Below are 26096 nucleotides of genomic sequence, written 5' to 3'. Positions count from 1 at the left end.
TGGTGCTTAGGGACATGGTTTAGTGGGTGACATTGGTGGTTGGGGGATGGTTGGGCTAGAAGGTATTTGGAGGTCTCTTCTAACCTTAATGATTCTATAATTCTATGTTTCCTTCTTAATTCCAAAACAGCTACTTGCATCACAGAATGCATTGTCAGAAAACCTTTCAGACTGAGACTTGCCTGTCCCAGATAGTTTTTCAATGGGGCAATAACATCACTGCAGAGATATCTCTGGTAGAAAGTATCCTGAGTTGTAGGACAGTGACTGTATAATTTAACATCAGGAAAGGACATACATACTGAACCCAAAGCCAAACGGGTTCGTAAATAAATACACAGAAGGCGTTTTCATTAAAGCCCTTCCTACACAGTTTGTTAAATACAACAAAATCCTTAAAATTTTCACATTTACCCTCCTCTTCTCCTGTGTAGATTTTATTGACATGTAAAGATTAATGTTCTGTGGTAACAGAATACTTAAAAAAAATACCTTATACATATAGTTCCCTTCACTGTTTTTCTACACAGCTAGATTACTGTAGATAAATCCCAGTGATCAGACTGCAGGGGAAATCAGAGGTTTGTAACAGAAAATGCAGTACATCTTGCAAGTTAAGTTAGAAAGAGTGGGAAGTATACCTACTCCACTTATTCGCTTTCTTCTATTTACTCAGTTTACTTCCCTGAACAAGCCTGCAGTACTTGATGCAAGCTGAACAAACACACTAGACATCAAATGTTTCTTGTTCATGTATGGTATGAGTTACTTGTGCCAAACAAATCCACCATAGCATAATTAGAGTTTAAACAAAGTAATTACTCATAAAGTACTGAGTTAAGCGCTATCTGGATTACTTCTTAAATAAACTGATGTTCTGTAATGCTCTTTTATCTTACATAGAGAGATGTTTGATGTTTTACATAGAATGTAATGTTTCTTTAGTTGTTTCCTCTTGGCTTTGGCATTCACACCATTCTTCATATGCCTTGTTTCTGCACTCCTGTTACCCAAGCAGTGATCAAACAATAATGCATCTTCCACTGCCCAGTGTTTCATTATAACAACTTTTCCTATACTAGATTTATATCTGTGTGGCTGTGAAGAGCTGCAAGTCACTAGAAGAACATACCTTATTGCTGAGGTGGCAAACACCTGCCCATTAGATCCTATGTTCAGAACAATAATCGAGGCTATTACCACAATTAGATCTGTTAAAAAAAAAAAAAAAGATGAAAATGTATTAAATGTTAGCTCTCAGCACTGAAACACACAATGAATAAATGAATATAGGCTGAGGAAAGAACTTCAAAAAAGAAATGAAGTTAGCTGAAATTTGGTGGGCAGTACGTTAATGTAATAATTTCAAACACACTCTCCCCCACCCCCCCCAACAAAAAAAAAAAAAAAAAGAGAGAAGAAAAAGAGCGAAAGAGCGAAAGAAAGAGCGGAAGAAAGAACAGCTACAGGTTCTTCCATAATTAATTTAATAACAGAAGTTTTAATGATCCTGACAGAACAAATCAGGCAGCTTTCCATGAAAACAATAAAGGAAAAGTCATATTTACACCATAGAAATGAATCCATGTTTTGGCTCAAGACTCTTGACTTAAGAGGGAAAGCAAGGATTTGTTTCCACCATTTATAAAAAGCATACAGACAGGTGTCACAAGCAGATACACAAACTTGTAGTTTAAAAATTGTATTAAAGCTGTAAAGCCAATATTTCAAAGTTTACAGAACTGTCAGAACAAAGGTTGAACAAAAAGAGTCAGAGCTGTTGTTGGTTTACTTTGTGATACAGTCTTTAATTGTATGAAAAAAATGATAATTGTTCCCACAGTTCTCATTTTTTTCCACAACTCCACAGTTTACACACTTCCAGCATCATACAATGCAAATGATGGATTGTGTTCACAGCATCAACAACCTTTAAACATTTTCTGTTTTCCTAATTCAGTGAACAGGTTTATTGAATCTTACTCTGTCATTATTCTGAAAGGACATTTTTCTAATTTCCTCATGAGCATTTCTGTGGTACTCCCCTTTAGGGAATCTAAGTGCTTCCCTTTCTAATTCTGACTAGAAAATAAAGGATAGTATTATAAATGGGAAGCAAATGTACACAGAATAAGGAAAAGTTTGGGCAAATTTTCCTTGCCAAGTTGAAACAAGCAGTACCTTATTCTTCAGAGCATTTACCATTATATAGCACTTCAAAAATAACAGTGCCTGCTGACTTCACTTGCAGCTGTGAGAACTCAGAACCTCTGTAACCTGACTTCAAAGCTTTCGTTTGGACATCCAGAAAATGAGGTACACTTGTGAAAACTGATTTAAATGACTGCCACAGAGTTTCCATGTGATGCCTAGGCAAGATGTAGGGTAGAATCCAACATCAGAGGCAACAACACTTGCCTTTGACGAGGATAACCTTTTTTCCCTCTTCCTTAAATATTCTCTTGCCTCATTCACAACCATATAGCTGCCGCAACATATATTGCAGCAGTTCTACAACCAACGGTATCCTTCATTCTGACTCAGATTATTTCCAGAATCAGTCTGATTTACTGTAAATCCAGATTCCTCGCTAAGAAATCAGGTAATTAAAGACTCTACTAAAGTAATTGTACATTTATGAATAAGTACAGGGAGGAGTAAATTAAAGTTACAGAAAGAGATTCCATTCTGAGATAATCTAAATTTTGATTACCTGACCTTCCATTTTCTGTATTGTTCCTTTATCATGTATGTGTGTGAACACGTATTTGTAAACACATGGATTTTAGGGAGGGTCTTTTTTTTTTTTTTTCCATCCCATATTACATTGCACTTTAATGCAGAACTTTTCTCTAGAGTAAGCGTTGCACCTGATGTCTTTACTAAAATATCAAACATATAGATACTTATCTGATGACCAGCAATTAAGGAAGAAAAGACTGACACTTTCAAAATATTTTTCAATCAAGTAGTGACAGCAATACAGATTTTTCATTTTTTCTTTCCATTTTTAATAAGTGTCTCCTACATGGTACAGATGTTTCAATTATTTCCTCCAAACCTGTTTTACTATCTCTACTTCTCTGTTTCTCATACTAATCCCACTTCACTGGTTCAAACAGCCCTGTTTTACACTCCAGGTCTACAGCATATCCTTCTGCCCTTACACTGCCACCTTTCAATCTCATGTATTTTCAGACCCAACGTCCTTTCCCCAAACATTCTGCTGGCTTATAAGTCTTTTTATACTTCCTTGTCCCAGATCTTGACATCAGTATCCATCCTCCTGTCCTTTCCTCCTGTGTGTTCCAGTCCATTCTTCCTACCCAGCCACTACACTTTGGTATTCGAGCCCAGTATTATCCTTTTCCACGTGCCTTCAAAAGTTTCAGGAAGACCACTCTAAAACCAAAATCAGCTTATTTTCTACTCCCAGCCCCAGCTCTGCTGCTCAGAGAAACCTGAAATTTGAATTGTGCAGGTGAACCTTTGAAGAATATAAGATCATTCCCTAGCAGGGTATTTTAAGCATTAACAAGCCACATTTTTTTTCAGAGGCTTATTAGTTAGCATAGAGTTGAATTTCAGGGATAATCAAAAATCCATTTTCTCATTGTCAAGTATCTGCTTCAAAGTTTGGAAGTAGTAGAACTTCTGTATGAGAAGTAACCAGAATTACTTCTTTTTTTTTAGAAACAACTTCAATATTTTGCATTAAATACCTCCACAAAACTCAAACTGAAGCATGTACTTGGCATAGAAAATGTCTGGAAAAAAGACCATCATTTATTTAAATAACTTCAACTATAACAATCATTAGTATTTGGATTAACATTACATTAATATTTATATTAGTTTCCAAATGAAGGAATGTCAGGAAACCTTTGTAATTTCTAAAAATTGAATTCCAGTAATTTAGAAACAACAGTACAACCTTCTCAAACATTCTACCTACCTACACGTTTGCAAACACGGCTGCATGAGGTACATGCACGGTACATGAGGTGGAGAGAGACAAAAATGACACAGCAACTTCTGCATGGCCTGTGCACTACATATGTAGATAACAGACCTACACAAATCACATAAATCCCTGCAATTTAGCATATGTAGTACACAACTTTGAAATCCTAGTTCACAGCTAAGCCCACTGTACCTATGACTTACTCTCATGCTCTAAATCCTTTAGCAAATCCAACCAGCTGTCATTTTTTATCTAAAATTCAGCTTGCCAGTGAAATATTACTTATTTATACACACAATTCAGGACAGCACATAGCAATACCTATAACATAGCTTACCTGAGTGCTGCTTTTTTTCAAGCAAATTGCTGACTTGTCCTCACAAGTTTACTTACTAGTATAAAATTCTCAGCTTTTTGACTAAAAGCAAATAATCATTTTTAAAGTAAAAACAGTAAAACTATTTTATTTTAGGAATTTTTATTTGTATTTTCATTTTTAGTTGCCATAGTATTTTACAGAATGCAAATAACCCTCAGCCTGGAGTTGTGTTATTAGTAGTCTGGAGAGAATATGATGTTCATAAGGACTTAAATTAAACAGATTATATGCAGATACTTGAATTTGATTTACATGATATTCTTTTTCACTGAATTTTAGTTTTCTGTGGGCATCACACACGTTAGGTGAATACATTGTAGCTAGAACATACCAAGTGCTTATGCTTTTTCAGAGCTCTATCATAACCAATTAAAGGTACTCATAAATACAGTCCTTTGCTTAAGGACAATAGGAGATGGACTCACATATGTGTGCTCAAGTCTTTAATCCAGTAATTTATGTACCTAAATATCTCTTTTCAAACTGCATAGTGTCACAACAAGTACAAGCAGAAGTTAATTCATAAGTTGTTTTTTGTGACATTTTCCACAACAACAACAAAAGGATAAAATAGGTAAAAGGATGTTCTCTTGGTTTTGCATGTGCTTGGTACCTGTGTTTCATAAAAGCCTGATTAGGCTAGGAGATTCAGAAACACTTAGCTGCTAACTTAACCCTAAGTAATAGAAAGTAATTTAAGTGTTAAATCAACATTTAGGAAAGATATCAGTATTACTGCTTCTACAATAATACACGAGCACTGGAACTCTTTAAGCATGCTAGTTCTGTGAACTAGGGAATGGAGAAGCATGGAGAGACAAAGTGATTTCTCCAGGGATGCTGGGAATTAATTTGATTTGTGTGTCCCAACATTCTTTAATTACAGAATTGTCTTTTCTCAATTACGTGTACCCTGTCTTCAAAAAGGAGAAAAAATTGATTAGCTTTAGAAAACCTACCTAAGAAATACAAAATTCTGATTTAAATGGTAAAGAAGTTACATCAGTTTCCCCTTTAGATTAAATTTTAAAAGAAGACACAAGAAATAATGTGACCTCCTATCTTCACGTTTTATTTCCTGTTATAGAAGTTGCATGTTAACATACTATTTTATCCAGCATGGACTTCAGTAATATTAAGCAAATTTACAAAATAAAATAATTGCTAGCCTTGACTACAGGATCTCTTTCTGGTTATATGCACCATAGAAATTTTTATTAATTCATTGGGGCGGGGGGGGGGGGGGGGGGGTGTGAAGGGGGAAAACATTACCCAAAATGAACTTTTCAAGAACAAATTCCAGTTTTTGTGTGTACAAAAATACAATAAATTTCTCTGATATCAAAGCAATGTTTATATTTGCTGATGTTAAAATAAATGCTTTCATACTGATTTAAATATAAATTGAACACCTTCACTTTTACATTTTGCTCTGATACTTTCATTTATTTTTCTTGTATTTGTGTTTTATTCTTATTGTTCTGAAAATGATAGGATGAGTCAGTATGATTCTATCATTCAAGACAAATGTATTTCCCAAATTTATCCACTTGGATTAATATAGACACAGTTCCATCTGTATTTGATATATGAAAGCAAATCTTTGCTTTAAATGTATTTTATTCTTAGGGGAATTTTAAATGTAAAAGTATTACTGTTTGATTTGGATGCAAAACTAGCTGTAGTCATTCCCAGCTTTTATTAACAAAGACACTGGATCTTCTCCAAGGGCTACACAAACCTTAATGTTTACTACGGTAAATGCACAATACTATTATACAGAAATGGTATCAAGTTGGAATCACAGTTAAATGGGACTGACACATTTTCTGCTGCACTTGTGTACTCCAATATACTTACTAAGAACATTTCTTGATTGAAAGAGAAGTCAAGAAGAGGATTAGAAGAAAAAAAATTACCCTTAGAGCTCATGTTAGATCACAAAACTAGAACAGCTCTAGAAGCAGCAGCAGAATTTATTTCTATGTAATGAAACACTTCTTTCTCAATAACCAAAAATTAAGTACAATATCTCATCACATTATTCACTACCAACATCCAGATGTACAATAGAACATGTTGTTTTCTAAGCTTTTGCATCGAGTTTCATAAAGTTGCAGATGGTTAAGGAACCATCAGCCCATTCTCTCCCCTTTTCACTTCTCCCACTTTAGTCTACTTAAAATCCAATGATGTTGATGTTGAGTTATATAATTCATAGCTCTGCTGGAGTTTATATAAAATCCCAGACACAAAACAAAAAAGCTTATTTTATGATCTACTGAAATTTTGCCCACATATCACCTTTTATTAATCTATCATTGTTCCACACGTTCTGTTAGCTACCTCTTCCCCTAAACTCTCTCTTACTTTAGAGATGGTGACCACCATTGTCCCTCAAACTGCTTAACTTTAGTATTAGCCAGGGCAATTTTTCCCAAGTTACCCTTTGCACATTTTCATTTTTTCTCCGATTTGTACTTACCTTTCTGTCTTCTTTCTACATCAGACCTCATGACAAAAACTTTTCAATTTTTTTCCTAATTACACATGTAGATTTAATAAGGATTTCTTTCCTTTATGAATTTTGCCTTTCTTAAGCTGATGGCCTGCCTGTGTCTCACAGACATATGTTAAGTGTTCAGTTTTATCAATCCAAAGTAAAAAAATTGCATAGGCTCACAAATCAGATATATGCTTGAAACATAGCTCAGATCTGCAATATAATCTCTACAGTAGTTTACATCTCTACTTAAAACTGGATGATAATAAGATAAAAATAAAAGATGAGATAAAAGTTAAAATTTAAAAAAAAAAAAAGTTTAAATCTTACCGATAATCGATATTGGCTTTCTGGCAAAACGTATTCTTCCCTGGAAGCCAACATATTTACTCCTGCAGCCTGCAGACCACAATCGGACCACATATTCAGCACCAAAAAACACAACCAGAACTATTTCCTATATAAGAATTAAAAGAACAAAATATCAGTTTTTTTGCGTTTCTTTTGTGTGTGTGTGTCTGTGTGTGTTTTTTTTAGTTTGCACATATAATTTATTCCTACAACTAATAAAAATAAGCTTGTGGAGATGAAAGAAACACTGCATTAAAAAAGGAATGTGCTTTATCTATTCATATTTTCTATGCATATGCTGGCCAGTATGTTAAAGGGAGATGTAAACTGTTTCCGAATGTGATTTCACATGAATAAAAGAATAGTTTAAGTTTCATTCCATTATTATATTACAGGGAAAAACACAATACTCTTATTTCTTTATTGATCTTTAAAATAAAATAAATAAATAAATAAATAAAGGAATGGAGACTCCAAGGATATCATTCCTAAAACTACCAAGTATATGAAACATTGCCACACCCTGAAAAATATATATATATATAAATATAAAAACAGAAAGTGTAAAGTCAACTTTTGAATATTCAAAAATAGACAACTTATAAAACAAATTAATGATCTATATGTTAATATTTCTTCTCTCTTCAGCAGGTAATATTGCTTCCGTTTATTACAAAGCAGTTATGCATAGCTATGAGTCAGTATACTTCAAAATACTTCTAAAGAAAACAGTAGAGGATCACAATATGGATGGATTTGTTGAGATCTTTGTTCCTTCCTTCCTTGTTTTCCTCCACCATTGCCATATGTTACCACAACCAAAACACAGCTTCTAGGATTTGTTCCAACCCAAACTGTATCCAGTAACTCAGAGTCACGAATCACCTACTATATAAATTAAAGCTTTGGAAAATATTTTTGTTTTAACTTAAATATGTTTGCAATCTGCACCTGGGGAAATCTAAAGCACCCCTAGACTGAACACACTTAAATCACAAATGCCACTGAATAACAATACTGACATATCTTTAGAACTGATGCTCTGATTGGCTGAAAAGACACCAAAATATTTCAAAGCTAGTAAACAGGTAAGAAAAAACTCTACACTAATATACAAACCCTAACTCCAGTTCTGTTTTTTGACAAAGTTAAGGTTAGCATTTCTGTATTCACTTCTACCTCCTTGTTTTGCCTGGAATGAGAAGCAAGAAAATATGTACAATCTTTCCTCTGTTCACATGGTACTTTCAGCTTGACTAAAACCAAGGATTAGTAAAAAGCTAAGAAAGTTTACAGCACAGTTTCAAGTCAGAAGCACAAAAAAAAAAATACACAGCAAATTGGCTCCCAGTTTACTGAAACTTAAGATTTTCCAGAAGTTTTTTTTAGTAATATATTACCTAGAGTTTCTACAAGTGATACTTCTAAGATTGTGTTGTGTCTGAAATCTAAATGCAAAAACTTATTTGATCGTAACAGTCAAAGCACATTTTAAGAATAATATTCAAAGGAAAATAATTCTTGCATTTCAGGGATCTTGCAAACAGCTTTCTCATTGATTAAATTGTTTACATTTTTAGCAGGTTCCTGATATCATCACTCAGTAGCATTTGGTTTCAAGTCTCTGATAAAGGATCTCTTATTTGCAGCAAAGGAAGCAAAACATTGTCTATATGGATTTACTGGACAAATGGCACTGAATGGCAGCAGACTGTGAAATCATGAGCTCTTCTTTTTGTATTTAGGCAGAAAGCTAGTACCAAAGCTTGATCTAAGGAGCATTTCTGAAACAAATAGTTCCATATCCTCAACTACAGAATAAAACAGCTGAGCTCCACTGACCTAACCCTCCGAAATACAAATGCTTAGAGACTTAGAGGAAGAAACAATTAAAAAGCATAGCATATGTGCTTTGGCTGACAGTACTGTTATCTTGCCCTTTGACAAGGGAAGATTTCCATAGCATTCAAATGAAAACAAAGGTGCCATGCAACTGCATCAAAAGCATGCTTCTGCCACTCAGTGGCAGTTTATTACATGTCCCTCCTAACAGATAATACTAACAGCAGTGGAAGAATTATTTCTACAGAAACAGCACATTGGAATTTTTGTGTCAGTCAGGGAAAAAAAAATGTGTGGAAAAGAGATAAGCAGATAGTTCCTGAAGCAGCAAAAACTTCCTGGAGTTAGGATATTCCTTGATGATCCTCTAAGGGCACTTTTAAAAGCTGGAACTTACACTGTGTCTGGCCTGAATGTATTTTATTCTCAACACAAACTCCAGAATCTGTGATTTTATTTCAGCTACCAACAAGAAATCATCTCAGTTACATCTGGGAAGCCCTGCTGAAGTCAATAAGGTTGCATCGTACTGTCAATGCAAAGGAAAAATAAATTGTTGTCAGGAAGAAGGATGGAAGAAGAACTTACAGCTCCCATAAATTTGAAATTAATTACTGATGTGAGTTCATTTTGTCCTGGACAGATGTCTACATTACCAAAACCACAGCAATTAACACATTCATTGGCAACCACAAACAGGCCAAAGACCAAAAGAGCACAGAAACTGAATAAACATCACAGCTCTATAGGTGGTCCCTCCAAAAAGAAGGAGGAAGGTTATGAAATTTATTGCTGTTTTGTATACTTCTACTAAAAGATAGAAGACATCCATTTCCAAGACTGCCATGACTGATCAAAGCTCACCTCAAAAAATTCACCTTTAAAAAAACCCTAACCTGTCTCCTTTTCCTCCTATACCCGTAAACATTTTTCAACACGTCAAATTTACTGCATTTTGTTTACCTTCTGCTAGAGAAAACAAACAACAGCAATTCTCTAGAAAGTTAGAAAAACTACATGTTCCTACTGAAGTTGCACCAAGAGCTGCTGAGAAGTTGTTGTGGACAAAACATGAACCAGAAAAAATAATCTGTAAATTAAATGTACCAACTATGCTCCTGACTGACAACTGCATGTCAGTTTGAGATCTTTCTCCAACTTTTTGAAATTTTCCAGTCTTCCTGCTTTCAAGTGATATTATACACACAAGAACCCTGCAAAACTTTATTTAGGATTCCAGCAGTATTTTTGTCCTTCCCTTGCAAATAGTTGAGGAAGAAATACACGACAGAGGATTCTCAGAAGATTTCATCAATCTTGAAAGCCATTTGTCATCAACAGAAAGCCAGGGATGAATTTTCTAGTTAAATCAAAACCAAAAAGAATGAGTAGGAACAAACAGTTACCTCCAAAAATAAGAGCCACATCAGTCTTGATCAAAATATACCTAAGAAATACCCTTGGCTACTTTACCCTGCTTTAAGTGTCAGCCTTCCATTTTTTTCAGCAAACCTTCACTGAACTCCTGTGAAGAAAGAAAAGGAAAGCAAAATTGCATGTACTTTGAACCACACCTGTCATAAACTGTCAGGATATTCACCTCGACCCACTGAAGGATCATGAGACACGTATAGAAAAAAACATCATCCTTTGTATGGGGCAGTGAATTTGCTCCAGTCACCACCAGAGGCACAATTTACTGAGAAATGTAAAAGTGGAGAAGGTCTTGAGACAGTGCCGTTGTTTGGGTTATCTTCTGGGAAGAAGACCACAGAGGAAGGAAAAAACAGCATGAAATAGATTCTTCTCACTCACTTGTTAGTTGCTTCCTGCTTCCTCAAATGGCAAAGGTAATATTAGGGAAAGCATTTGACATGTGGTAATTGCGTATACACTGTTAAGAACTGAAATATAATATAATCACAGATTTTACATTGTGTTTGTACCATCTGAAATCTCTACTGAAATCAGTAGCAGCAATTTCATTATTCTGTACTTTTTCCTGTAGCGTGGAAAAAGCAAAACCATACATCCTTAATATTATTTGCTCAGTTACATGGAATACCTTAAGCTCATCTTTGTTTTGTTTATTATCATTATTAATAATAATAATAATTCAAGACACTGCATAAGTCTTTTTTTTTCTTTTTTTCCCATACACGAAATAAATCAAAATCATACAGAATTATGTTTATGTGATTCTGGGCATAATGAATTTTCATAACTATCATTAAATTATTACTAAAAAAACCAACAGAATAATAAGTTTAAAGGTAAATATGTATGCAAATGACTTCCATCCCTATCTAATTCTAACAGTAAATGTAATTCAAACTCTTGTGGAAAAGCCGTCAACTTTTACCCAAGAATGCCACTGATAATCAAATATAAAAATGCTCACATTAACATAGAAAATCAACATTTTATACATGAATGTGTGTAAATGAAATACACAGCCTGGAATTTACAATATGTTCCAGTACAGCTACGGATAACTGCAAGGGGGGAGCAGGAGAAGGGAAGGAGTTCGGCTGGGGTGATTAAAGTGCACACATGAAAAAGACAAGTATTTTTTCAGCTGCAGCTGTGTTTTATGTGGACAGCACACACAAGGCTCTCTTCACTTTATTTTATTGGAATATTTAGGTGCTCGGGTAAAAGGAGGAAGTCAGATGGCTAAATGAATAGTGTGCGCTCACGAAGATTCAATCAAGGAATGTCAGATCAAAATAATAAAGCCTCAGAAGCAGGCATAAAGGTTTAATAGTCCAAATGTTTGCACACGTGTACTTATGTCCAAAATTTAATCTGATAACCTGTCTTGAAGGTTTTCCAATCCTTAGAGCTGAAAATGTCATTTTAGTGGCCCAATTAGCTTAATAGTTGCTCAGGTGCTATAAAAACCTACTGATACTGAAAATACTTATTTCCTACCTCCATGCTAAATTTTATAAAGATGACAAATATTACATGTGAAAATATAATATCCAATATATGCAAGAAAAGATGCAAAATTCTGGTAAGTGTCCTGAAGTGTCGTTAGCTCATTCTGATGCTTCTCATATATGAAACCAATTCACTTAATGTTAAAAAGTTCGTAGTTTGTATACAAATGGATTTGTTCAACATTTCTTACAAACATTTTTGTATGCCCACCTGGTATATATGCTGAATCTGCTGACTTCATACCAGGGGTATATTTGCCTTTTAGTTTATTGACATTTGCTATTTCCTGTATAGAATGAAATGGTATGCTAATGAGGGAAGAAGATGTTGCTCTAGTCACTTTATCTGTAATAACTAACATTCAAGTGAGTTGGGTAAGTCACAGAGGAAGATTTAATTTTTAAATACATTCAGGCAGGCAATAATTTTTCTTAAAAAATGAAAAAATTGAATAATTTCTGAGCAGGACTTTTTTCTAGAATTGCTTAATTCAGAAAGATAACAGTAACGCAAACACAAATAGTGAATCAAGAAGACTCAATAAGTCAGTGTTTGAAGATCTTCATTTCTCTATAGATCCACCAGTACTCCACAAGATTCTTCAACCTCCCTATCAGCACGTCTTTAAGCCTCAACCTCTGGTAAGAGGTGCTTTCTTTCTGGAATGGGACCTATTCAAATTCATTTTGGAATTGTAAATAATCATATTCATGTCTCAAACATTTGATTTAGGAGGGCCTCAGAATTTCTGGATAGTGGGGGGACGGGGAGGATTTGGAAAAATCCTGATGTACCTCTCCACCTTTCTCTTACTCCCAAGTAAGAAATACTTTTCTTCTAAGAATCTTCTACCCCGTGCACAGAAAACTCCGTAGAGCTAGAGTAAGAAGTGAGTAAATTTGATTGAGGGCATTAAAAGTTGGCTGTTTGTTAATTCATCTCAGCCATACTTACTGCACAATAATCAAATTTTAGAGGGCTGAAAAACACATAACATCCAACACAACATGTTCTGTACTGCATTAGGGAAATCTACAAGATAATTCACAAGAATAACTGTATTATAATTCACATGGAGGAGCTTGATATTTACATTCAATTCCAGAAGACTATGGCAACTCAGCAGATCAGTTCACACAGAACTTAAGCCTACATGTTGTGTTAAAAGGCTTCTTACCCCATTTTTTTCCTAATGTGTTTAATATATGAAACAATATTCCATATATATTTTAATAATGATTTATATTTTCATAATATAATATCCCTGGTCTGTTTTCTCATCTTCCTAGAGACCAACAAGAAGCTAAGAAACAAACAGGGCTTCTTTTTGTTTTCTCTCTCCCAGGTTTATAAGGAATGGAAAAAAAAAAAACAACTTTTGAGACATATGGTTATTTTTATTCAGATGAATTCAGACCACTAACGTGGTCTGACTGTTCCGAAGTATAAAAGAAATGGTGTGTTTTTCTACTGAACCTAGTTTACCTGTCAGTTCCTTAAGGGATTGGACACCTCATTAACACCTAGTGTTACACAGGCCAATATACACTACACAAATACCACTAAATATTGCAGGACCTACTCTGCCTGCTGTACTCTAAGAGATCTATTATCATCTGTAAGAAATGATCTGCCCTGGTAAAGAACAGGAGTACCTGTGAACTTCATCTGTTAGATTGTTAATGTATCACTGTATTAAACAGACCTGGAGTAGGTCCTAAGCACTAATGCAGTGTGGCAAAGCACAGATTTAAAGTTATAAAATGTCACAAAAGTAGAACATTGGCAAAAAAAAAATAAAAATAAAAATAAAAATCCACCATTATTACTTCCTAAAACTAATTCCTTTGATAGGGTAGGAAAAATGCCCTCAAGTCTATAAGAATACATACACTTTGCCATTAATTACAGAGAAGAGAAAATTAAGTTGAATTAAGTCCGTGAAGCCTTTTTTCCACTCCACTAACAGACTAAAAATGACACAGCATTTTATGACATGACTACATAATTTAAATGGGAGAAGGGACAAAAGCAGAGACAAAAATAAAGGAACAGGAGAGTTCTTCCACTATAGATGGAAAGGGTGAGTCCTCTTTAAAAAACACAGGCCTTGAAAACAGTGTCATTAACTACTTTCCAAAAAGAAAAGCCATCTTGAAATTCAGTTCAGAAACAGAGCAGTTAGATAGACATAGCTTAGCTGTCTCAAGAAAGCCGAGTACCACTTGGTACTCCAAATTGTTGGGTTTTTTTGGTTTGTTTTCCTTTTTTGGTTGGTTGGTTTGGGGTTTTGTTTGGTTGGTTGGTTGTTTTTTGTGTGTGTGTTTTGTTGTTGTTTGTTTGAGAAGTCTGGGCTATCTATACAGCAGGAAGAGGTGTTGTGGCATATGAGGCAGAAGAAATCATTATAGAGAGACAAAACAAAGCAGTGACTTCAGGAAAGAAATAGAACAATGTGACCCACCTGCAGCCAAGAACTCTTTCCTGAGGTCCTGCTGTTAAGCCCTGATTCCTAAATACATCTATAGCAAGAAGGGTTTCTCCTGAAAAGCTTAAGCAGCAGCTGATGTAGGAGCTCCTAGTCTTACATTTGAGATTTTTCTCTCACAGGATTTGCAAACAGAGAAATATTAATAAAACTTACTTGCTACATGTAGTCACTACATGAGGATTGCTAGCAACCAAGCACTCAATGTGAGAGGGCAGCTTACAACAGGGGCAACAAATGATGACCCTGAAAACAGAGTCTGTAAGTATACTGTGTGTTCTCTAGTAGTGCACCACTATGAACTACAGGTGTTAAGGTGTTTGGAAGATATGCTGTTGCTTTTTCCAGCAAAGAAATACGTCAGAGGAAAGTGGATGCATAAAGTCTGTCTCCAAAAGGAAGGGGTGCCACAGGAGCTGAGCTCATCTGGAAAAAAACACTGGAATGCAGGATCCAGTTCTACTGGAACAGGGAGGGTCAAGCCACTAAGCCTTCTACCTGGTGCTTCTGCTGCAGAAAGCTTTTAGGACAGCACATACCACTTAAAGTCTTACCCCATAAGCCAGAAGGAACTACAGTAGGAAAGCACCCATCAGGAGAATAAGACTAGAATTTAGTGACCCCTGGTGAAAGCAAAGGAAAACAAAACTCAAGGCCCTCTACCAATTTTAATTACCCAATTTTAATACATAATAGTTTTATGAGAAAATCTTCCTATTTTGTATTGAATACAAACCACTGAGATGCAATCTGAGATTCAATACTGAACTAGCTGGGCTTTTGGTCCAATCTAGTACATCCATTCCTACACAATTTTGTTATTACTGCTTAGACTGAAAATGCTAAGTGATTTCAAATTTAGATTATGTGCTCTAAAATTGAAAGCACATTAAGATAAACAATATTTCCTATCCCTCCACCATTCCAATTGCAATGACCGTAATATTAAACACATCATGGCATGCAAGTAGAAATTAAATTAACAAAGTTGAATCAATATGTTTTGTAGCAAAAACATTATATTTTGTCAGAGAGACCACACTTTGTATCCTCAAATTAAAAAAAAAAAAAAAGTAACTAACATCGAGATATGGAAACACTATGAAATTTCCCTTTCACCTATAACACTGTGATTATACAAATTGATTATTTCTTCTGTCCTATTTATGTTGTGTAAAAATATCATGTATGATAAAAATATTTTTTGTTTGTTTTCTAAAACTGCACAATATGTGAAATTACTCCCACGAGGTAAGAAACTTTTTTGCAATCCTTTTGCAAGGTCTTTTACAATAAATACAAAAATCTGTCTTTTGTAAACTACTATGGTGACCTCTCCTGGTAGAAAAATATATGACCACCAACCATGAACACTATTAATCCTCAAAGGAGGAATTACACCTGACCCATTTTATAGTTTATTTTTTAATGCCATATCCTCAAAGATCTTGATGTCATTTACAAATCAAAACTGACACATGAACTACTAGAACATTAAGAAAACATTGCAGTCTCCTGCAGTATAAGCAAAAGCCTATGCAAGAGGTTTTTCCAACTTCTTCAAAATAAATTTTTCAATAGAATCACCTTAGAGGGAAAAAAAAAATAACCTATTCTATTGGGGAATTCAGATTTGGGACAAATTAAAAGGATAAAATGAAGGAAGCCTGAAAAAGAAAATGGATAAGCATAAATGTATTCAGGATTTGCACATAGTATTTCTTCCTTTTCTGGCTTTTTTTCCTTTTTTTTTTTTTTTTTTAATAAGAGAAACAGTAACATCTATGGGAACTTTAGTGAAAAATACTACTAAATACTTTTTTTTTTTTTTTTTAATCTCAGTCAGTTAGCTACTGTGATCTTAGAATAAGACAATTTTAAGGTTAGTGGTCATGCCAAAAGTTCATAACACACCAGGCAACTCAAAGAACAGCTGTAGATATTCCATGCTTTTGAATGACCACTCAACAATATTAACTGCTGAAAATATTTAAATTTCTTGTATAATATGTACACATATATGAAAAAGAGCCATAAGCTACTTATACATGAGGAAGCAGACATGCATATAAGTTTGATTGCCTCCAAGAAAAGAATGTGGCTGAAGATGCATGACTTCAAATGCTACACTAAATAAAATTCTAGAGGATCACTTACAGAATGAGGAGTATAAAAGGAAGACATACATAGAAGTTACAGATATTAAAAGTCAAAAAGAACAGTTAACAGATTTTTTGTAATGAAAGGCAACATGAACAATCAGAACTGATTTGATTGATCTATTTGAACTCAAAGTGAATATTTCAATGAGTGAAAGGATGAAGAAGTAAAATGCTTAGAACTCTGGGAAATATGGTGAATGGAAATAGAGTTAAGGAGCACATATGAAAAACATTGGGAAAGTAGCAGATAAGCACAAGTACTAATTAGGAGTCAATTCTGTCACAGACAGTGAACAATGTTGACTATAGATTAAGTATTGACTGTACGGAATTCCATAATCACTGTTCTTGACTTGTGTATGGGAGAAGGTATGAGAAAGGCAAGCAAACCCTGAGAAATATCTCCATTAGTGCTAAAAGTGTCCAGAGAGTCATTATGGAGGAAAAAAAAATCATTAGTATTTGACAGTGTTTTTTTTTTCTTTCCTGTTTTTACCAGAACTATTAAATGCACTCTTTAAAATTCATTTTAAGTGATACCTGAAATTCTGATGCTCTCATGCATGTTGGGTACAGGCTTTACCATGTGGTATGCCAAATTTATAAGGCAAGAAAGCCACATTCCATCCCCTACGCCCAAATCTTTACTCTTAGTGCATACCATACACTCTGGTTATCCACCTTCTGGTACTCAGGCATGACATGGTAATTTTTTGAGGCAATATCACAAGATCAAATGAGTCCAACAGCCTCATCATCTTGATGTTCCTGTGATGAACTTGCTCCAGTTTTTCAAAGACTTCCTTGCAGTGGTGAACCAAAACTAGGTGCACTATTCTTGCTGTAGTCAAATTAGCCCTAAGTAAAGGGGAATAGTCACTTCCCTTGTTCTACTGTTCCTAGAATTCATTGCTTTGCTGCATTTAGAGATTGACTTTAAAGGCCTGCTAGCTGTCCTGAGCTTGTTGACCTTTCAGAGCTGCTATTCCTGAAGTCTAAGTTTGTACTCCTTTCAGGATCTTGAATGGCATAATATCCTGATTGCTACAGCTAATGCATTGTCTTTGATTATTATATCCCCAAATAATTTTCCTTGTAGATCTGAATAGTAGATACAACTGTTTCATTCCTAGTTGTTCCACTCAGTACCCATACCTAGATGTTAACCCTAAAACACTAAAATCTCTCAGATCACTTGCATCTTACTGTGTTGCTTTTTTTAACGGGTGTTAGCTGGATGAAAGTCCTCCATAAGAAAAAGGGTACATGCCCCAAAATTTTCAGTTTTTTAAAGATGACTTTGCCTGCTTTTTTTTTTTTTTTTTTTTTTTTTCAATCCTGGTCAAGCAGTCCATAACAAACTTCCACCATGATTTGGCTTCCACCTGTAGTGGCCTGTTGTAAAATCCTGATTTGGTGCACCAAGTGTTGGAGAATTAATTTAATACCTAACTACTGGAAGAACAGTCCATCACAACTCAATTTTAAGTCCTGTTTCTATACATTTTTCCCAATACTTCATGCTTTAAATATCAGAGCAGGTAATAAGACAGCAGACGTAAGACTTGGAAGAAATCCTCTATTTTGATCACACCAGAACAAATTGGCAAAACCGAGCAGCATATTGATCCAAAAAAGCAGTATGTGAGGGATGGCTATAAGCAGTTTTGTAACTGTGACTACTGAAAAGAGAACTTAAACTGCTGTATACTGAAATTTTTGAAATAATCCTGCCCAGGATGGTGTTTATGAACTTGTGATATGGCCTCACAAATTACTATGTCATGCCTGAGTACTAGAAGGTAGATAACCGGGGTGCATGGTATGTGCTAGGAGTAAAGATTTGGTGGTGGGGGGTGGAACATGCTTCTTTGTGCTTGTTTCTCCAGACATTGTACAAGAACTTTCTCATGAAGCAAGTCCTGAATACAGATAGACAAGCTCCCAGTGGTACAGAACGAGGACCAAGGAAAACATAGGAAACTAGAGACTCTATCATACCACAGCACATACAGCAATCCGAACTATACATATATATATATATATATAATATATGTATATATATATATATTTAAAACATTCATTGCGTACATTTCATGCACCTTGAAAGGATAATGAATACAGATCTTTATGGAGTTAGTTTTGTTTAATTGAACTGAATAATCATTACTAAACTGACTGATTTGGTGGATAGGTGCACATTTTAATAGCAACTTCTTATGCTCATGAGTTTGGAAAGAGTTTATGTTGTACATAATGATTTATGTAAGGGCTTGTTATTCTGACACTTTAATAAATATTTTCTACACAACTTTGGTCTTTTATTCCTTTGAAGTAAAGGTACATGTCTGTAATGCAGAATGTAGAACTTGAGCAAGCTTGTTTCTAGAAGGTGGAAGAAAAGAACAAAGCAGTCAATCCACCTCTGTATTAAAGCAGACAGTAAGGCTCTATGAAAAGGAAGATGCTCGTCATATATCGGTGTAGACAAATGCATTTACATTAGTATATGTTAGTTAGCAATAGGGCAATCTTTTGCTGCATGACTAATTTGCAAGCCTTACTACCAGAGTGGGAAAAGTTTCAGAAAGATGATAAGTCATACAAGTAAGACTTGCATGAGGAATAGTCATGAACAGACACACACACACACAGACATACCCCTTAAACACACATGCAGGCGTACCACAGCCTCTGTTCCAGAAATGGCCCTGCAGACAAGAGGAAGAATCCTAATGTACAAAATGTAATTGTTACATGGTGGGATGCAACATGTTTCCTAAAAACCTATAAAGGTAGATTTTGGTCAGCTGCTATTTTTGTTAGCAGCCTAACACTCCAGCAATATCTTCCCCAGAAAGGGAACAATAAAGACAAAACCGGGAATTTAACAAATGCACTGAGCCAGTCAAGTGCAAAGTCCATTTATATATTAACAATGTGCATAAAGCGAACTAATCCATGAGCATAGATGTATACATCTTGATCATCCACTGGGCCCAGAAAGTCATGCTCTCTAAAAAGTCTTGAGACATGTCTTGTAATTGCAAAGTGTGATGGTTTTACCCAAGGGGAACACATGGGCAGCTGAACTCCACCACAATCACTTCTCACTCCCCTTCCTCAACAGAAAAGGGGAGAAAATATGATGGAAAGGCCTTAAGGGTTGAGATGAGGACAGGGACATCACTCAACAATTACTGTCATGTGCAAACCAGACTCAGCATAGCTCCCTATCATATATATATATATATATATATATGTATAATATAATATAATATAATACAATATATAATTTATTGTTTATCACTAGCAGAGAAGAGCAGTGAGAAACAAAAAGCAAACTAAAAAGACCTTACCCCCATCCACCCTCTTCTCCATCCTCCCCCTGAGCAGCGCAGGGGAACAGGGAATGGGGGCTGTGGTCAGTCACTCCTTCACAGTCACTCCCTGTCCATGCTCTATGTGGGGTCCCTCCCACAGGATGCCATCCTTCCCGAACTGCTCCTCTGTGGGCTTCGCACAGGCAGCAGCTCTTGAAGAACTGCTCCCACATGGCTCCGTACCACGGGGTCCATCTGTTAGGAGCAAACTGCTCCAGCAGGGGTCCCCCATGGGCAGCAGCACCCCCCAGACCCCCTGCTCCTGCGTGGGCTCCTCTCCATGGGCTGCAGCTCCGGCCTGGGGCCTGCTCCTGCAGGGGCTCTCCATGGGCCACAGCCTCCTCCAGTCTGACCCTTATCTATATTTTCCCATTAGGTAGGGAAAGATAGCAGTAAGACACTCTCTCATTAGCCTTCTTAAGAGTGAGCTAACACAGCCTAAGTCATCATGGAATAAGATCTAATAGTTGCAATTATAGCTAAATAGTGATTGCATGCTGAAATGGAATCAGAGACAACGACTCATTTTCTTTCAGCTAAAATTGTGGTGTTTGGCATAAACTGTACAGACAGTCCTCCAAACACATGTATGCTTCTCTTACAACCTAGTTATGCTGCACAGTTTTGACATGAAAGAGCTGATAGGAATTATGGTGGATTACCATGGGTTTCTGGGAGAAATGTAAGGGTTAACTACGGAACAAGGGAATACGAAATGCCATCTGGATCATGATGGGTGCGAGTAAAACAAGATAGTTTACCAGAATAGTTGAAGACACAGGAAAAAGGCACCATAGAAATACCAGTATTCATTTTAGTCCCATAATTCAATGCTGCAGTGTAAAACAGTCCTGCAGAGGCAGAAGTAGAAGCTAAGCTAAAGGTTCATATCCCAAGCCAACTCTTTTATGGACAGTTGTGCCTCACATTAACACCTATTCTGACTGCTCTCTTCCCTCTTAGAGGTGTAGCCTTTTTACTACAACTCTTGATAGAACCCATTTAATATACAGGTCTTCAAATCTCACTTTAACATCAGGGTGTTGATAATAACCTATGCCAAAATGGATAAGCATGCTAAATCTGAACAGAATTGTAAGGTCAGGATGTCCTTTTCATAGTCGGTGAACAAAGAAGCTTTTAAACACCAAAAACAATCTAAAAAATGCTTGTGAGATGGTATAATCAGGATATGCAAGTTTGAAAACCATGATTGCTGAGTCATTCAGTCAGCACATCTCTATCTTTACTTTCTTAAGAATAATATTCATTTTTAAGAGGATTTTGGATCTATCAAAAAATAGATCCAAGTTTTCAATGAAGAAAATGGAAGAATGAAAGTGTCCCAATTTTGAGGACAGCGTGGCACATTCATAAATCTCATGCAAGAAGTGTATTTACAAATGGGTATGTAAACCAATGGAGAATAAACATAGAGAAAAGAAGCTTATTTTAACCATGGGAATGTCAACACAAGAGCTGGAAAAAGAGGCAGAATATTGCTAGAAAAGTTGGGAGGTCATGAAAGCAGTACAGAGGGCTTTGACTGAGACGTTATATTTGATTCTATAGGTTATAGGTGAGAAATCACATACTTCATAATAGTCCATCATCAATAAACCCCGTCTGCCCTGGGTACTTGGACATGACTTCTTTAAGTTGGTTCGAGTCAGGTGTCTCTAATTTACCTCTACCCCATAATTCCAACAGTATTAGAGAAGCTGCAACAGCAAAGTTACACAGTCATGTAGACAGTTTGGTAGGCTAAGTGGCAAAACTCAAGGACATGGAACAGAAGCCATATAGCTGAGATATAGAATTGCACTGCAAAGGAGGGCTAGTCCTTTGAATTATTCTAGTGCTGGTGTATCGTTGTTACATAAACGTCCTCAGAAGCATAGAACACTTCTCCCTTTTTTAAATCAAGATCAGTCATTTCCCTATAATGCAATCCAGTTGAAACAATTTTAATCAGAGAAGTTAATTGTACAACCTAAGTCATAGAAGGTGTCAAATGAACAAGCAGTCCCTTTTGCTTCTTAACGTCCCCAAACTTTTGCTTAATTTTGTTTTGTTTTCATTTTTTCCATTTACAAATTTATACTTCTAAGAAACTGCACATTCCTGATTTTTGTAGTAAGAGTAAAATAAACCTCCTAAGTTATCTGTATATATACACTTCAACTTCACAGTCCCTCTACCAAAAGGGAGAAAGAACTTAGAAAGAACTTTAGGCTTAGCCCAAAATAAACACTAAGGAAAAACAAAACAAAACAAAACAAAACAAAAAAACATAGAAACAGTCTGTTCTTCCAGGGCTTTCAACTTGTTTTTAGACTGAAAGGGTACAGATAATTTGGACAGGCATCTGCTATAGATGGACACCAATAAATAAATAAATAAATGAAAATAAATAAAACCTAAACCTTTAACCTTTCTGAAAATCACTCCTCTTCACTCTCTGTTCTGTCAGTGTTTATTAGCATGATCCATTGTGCCAATGTTACTGTCACTTTCTTCATTTACCATTTTGATAAATAGCCAGAGGACAAAAAGGAAAAAAAAAAGTCACAGGAAATAACAAAGATAATACAATGTTTTCACATGGAACAATTAAATTTCTCTTGCAGCTGGAAAAAAAAATGAACATTCCTAGAGCAGTGACATGAATATGGAAAATATTTAGTACTACGAGAATAAAAACCTCTTTCAAACGGTAGCATTTGAAAACTCGAGACAAGTTTTACTATTCCTTCTACCTCAGAAGTGGACTTATTTTACCACATGTAAACAACATTTTACAGCATGTCTTTTCTACATACATGTAAAAAACAGTATTTCCCTTTAAGCCCAAGCAAGGACCTTAAATAGAGCAAATTTCCCACATTTGGGGAAGCATAGCAATAAACCTTCATCAGAAACTGTGGCTAAGCAACACGTTCAAAGCCTCAAAAATTATAGATTGGCCTTAATATTCAAATGCAGAACTAAAGAGTCTTTTTTCTTTTTTCTCTAGAAATCACTTCAATTGTCAGAGACTTGAAAACATATGTTGGTTTATGGGAGAGGGGGCTGGATAAAGGTTTGGGTCTTTTTTAGGTTTCACACCTAATGTTGTTATCTTACACCACCCAGATACAACATGAATATCAGAAAATTAAGTATTTGATAGAAGGTTTCAGTGGCTTAGGACACACCTGCAGTTACATCTATTACTAACATGCCATATTTCCTCCAGTGACACATATTATCCAAAATTGTATTTGGCATGACATCTCACCCTCTATAAGAAAATACAAACACATTTAAGCATCTACAAGTGTCAAATGATATCCTTCTTGTCAGGTTTTATCAACTTTCAACATTACAATTTTTAAGTCAATCTTTCTCAACTGTTCATCTACCACAATATACCTTCACAACTATGAAAACAACACCAGCATGACATACTAGTATTTATCAGCTACTGACTCAGTAATAGGGCTATGCAAAGAATTGCATGTTTCTTGAATGAGGAGAGAAATAAATCAATTTCATTCTGAATTTGATCCAATAGATGATCTGGTCCAGTCTTGTATCTTACCATGCTGGCACTCTCCACTGTTCTCAAGCAGCTCAACATTAAATCTTTACTAGTATTACTGTTTCTGGTGGTGGTTATACTGAACTATAATTGCTCTGCATCCTTCAGTGAGTATGAGAAGATTACATATGAATGGCAGAAGACTGCACTTTGTTTGACACTGAATATGGCTTAAAGGTTAAGCAACATTTGTTACAGAATTAACATTAATCAAATCCAAAAACAACTCAGGGATCCTAAACATGGCTTAGTCAACTGCACATGAAAGCCACATGTACTAATGTAGTCTAAGCCACAGTAAAACAAATAATAACTTATTTTTGTTTTCAAACCAGCTGGAAAACCAAAATGCATCACATTAGAAATCTTAGAAGCACTTAACAAAAAGAAATTATAATAAAACTTCTGAGACTATCACACTTTGAGACAGAGGACCTGAGTAGCTAAAATCCAGATGTTTTGAGCAACTGTTTAAAAGTGATTTACTCCATTTTTAACAAAGGATGCTTTATCATTCTTAACTTTCTAAAGGAGGCCATGGGCGAGCAGAGGAGGAAAAGTCTCTGAGGTCCTTACAGAAATGATTTATACTTTAATTCCCACCTGCTTCAAATTAATACTTCAGTATATATGTATTTTGTAACAGTTCATGAATTGTTGCTAGATGGAAATTCACATTTTTAAAACACTTAATATCGCAGGACTAGTAACACAGTTCAAGTACATTTCACCTCTGAACTAGCCACTGATAGTTCAGACAAAAAGTAGTAGTGATAAAAAGAATTGTTACCTAGCCACTGTGAAATCAATAAGCAGCCTCTGTCTACCTCCAAGTGAGCTGCTTTTCTTATTGCAGCAACTTTTTTTTTTTTAATGACTACTTAAGATTTTAATAGCAAGAAAAAGGGTCTTAGATAAGGATGTTACATAAGCAACACAGTGACTTTATGCTTCTGCAAAATACCAAGTATAAAACTTAATGCATGCTCAAGAAAAAACTGATACATGGATGGATTACTAACAGCCCCACGAACTGAAAACTACCGACTTCATAATCAAATGCACAAAAGTGTGATAAAAGCTGTTCCTTCCTGTTCAATATACTGGCAAACTAGTCTAACAGAAATCACTTAGAATTATATAATGAAACATAGAAAGGGTTGGGTGGAAAGGGACCTTAAAGATCATCTAGTTCCAATTCCCCTGCCACGGACAGGGATACCTTCACTAGATCGGGTTATGACAGTCCTGAAATTCGGGTACTTCAGAAAAGCGTGGTTCTTGCACAGTTTTCACCAGAAGACCTAGAAAAGTTTTGTTTTAAAAATACATTCCTGGCTATGGAATATTCTGTTTCATACTGCATAAGACAGCAATCACCCATTGTGAAAACTACAGTATACAATTTCATAACTTATGTAAAGCAAGTATATAAAAACAATCGAGCAAGTACTCTCTTAGTTTAATAATCATTCCTTTTAAATTATGACCTTCCTTAAAGTAAAGGCAGGTAATATTTTAAATTAAGTATCATGTTTTGTATGAGGATTTTTAAAATTATCTCCTTTGTTCACCTAAAGCAATTCACAGCTAGTCAAAACTTTCCCAAAAAAGTGTCTTTCCCCAAAAAGTTCACTTACCATCCAGAAAAGGGTTCCAGTGGCAAATTCAGAATAATGTTCTATAGTAGACAGTACACTGAATATTAAACAAATCAACACCAAGAGAAATCTGTAAAAAGAAAACAGTGGTTAGTGACTTGCTAAGTTGAACTGTAAATTTAAGTCTAGTTTTAGTTCTTTCATTCATGTAACATTTTTAATCACAAGTACTTTGAATTTAATCCATTCATTCTTCCTAGTCAAATAAAGATTATGCTCTGAACGTCTTTGTTTTGCATTCCATAACTTAAGAAACATGGAATAAAAGAACTGAAAGGATGGTTGGAAATAAGGAGAAAATTCTTCTCAGAAAGAGTGGCTAGACATTGGAATGGGTTGCCCAGGGAGGTGTTGGAGTCACTGTCCCTGGAGGTGTTTAAGAAAAGGTTGGATGTGGTACTTAGGGGACGTGGTTTAGTGGGTAATATTGGTGTTAAAGGTATGGCTGGACCAGATGATCTTGGGAGGTCTTTTTCAACCTTTCTTAATGATTCTCTGATGTTAAATCAACAGATCAAACTCAAATTACCATATAGAATTTTCCAGAGAAGCTAGTAGTAATGAATGTTTCATGTAAAGACACTGATTGATGTATAACTTATACACTTTGGTAGAAAGCTATAATAATTGATAATACATTAATTAAAGAAGAATTAGACATATGACTAGAGTGAGGATTGGTAACTTTAATGAAAACTGTTCCATTAAGTGCATTCCATGAACTCGCAACATACATAAATACAGTATAAACAGCTACTAACATAGTATTTCCAGTATCATTATTCAGAACAAGAAAAAAAAATAAATCTCAAAATACATATTCCTACTTCCCAA

General features: G+C 35.4%; 1 protein-coding gene across 1 annotated transcript in view; it reads right to left on the bottom strand.

Annotated features, from left to right (window-relative positions):
- Positions 1 to 26096, bottom strand: part of LOC118250065 (potassium voltage-gated channel subfamily KQT member 1-like) — a 517473-nt gene that overhangs the window by 459806 nt on the left and 31571 nt on the right. Inside the window, exons 2-4 of the mRNA XM_035550693.2 lie at positions 25242 to 25332; positions 7177 to 7303; positions 1133 to 1211 (exon numbers count right to left, since the gene is read on the bottom strand). Coding sequence (XP_035406586.1) covers positions 1133 to 1211; positions 7177 to 7303; positions 25242 to 25332 — 297 coding nt within the window. The remainder of the gene's footprint in view (positions 1 to 1132; positions 1212 to 7176; positions 7304 to 25241; positions 25333 to 26096) is intronic.

The sequence above is a fragment of the Cygnus atratus genome, chromosome 1 (assembly GCF_013377495.2).
Source record: "Cygnus atratus isolate AKBS03 ecotype Queensland, Australia chromosome 1, CAtr_DNAZoo_HiC_assembly, whole genome shotgun sequence".
Classification (NCBI taxonomy): Eukaryota; Metazoa; Chordata; class Aves; order Anseriformes; family Anatidae; genus Cygnus; species Cygnus atratus.
This window is presented reverse-complemented; position numbering and strand designations above follow the sequence as displayed.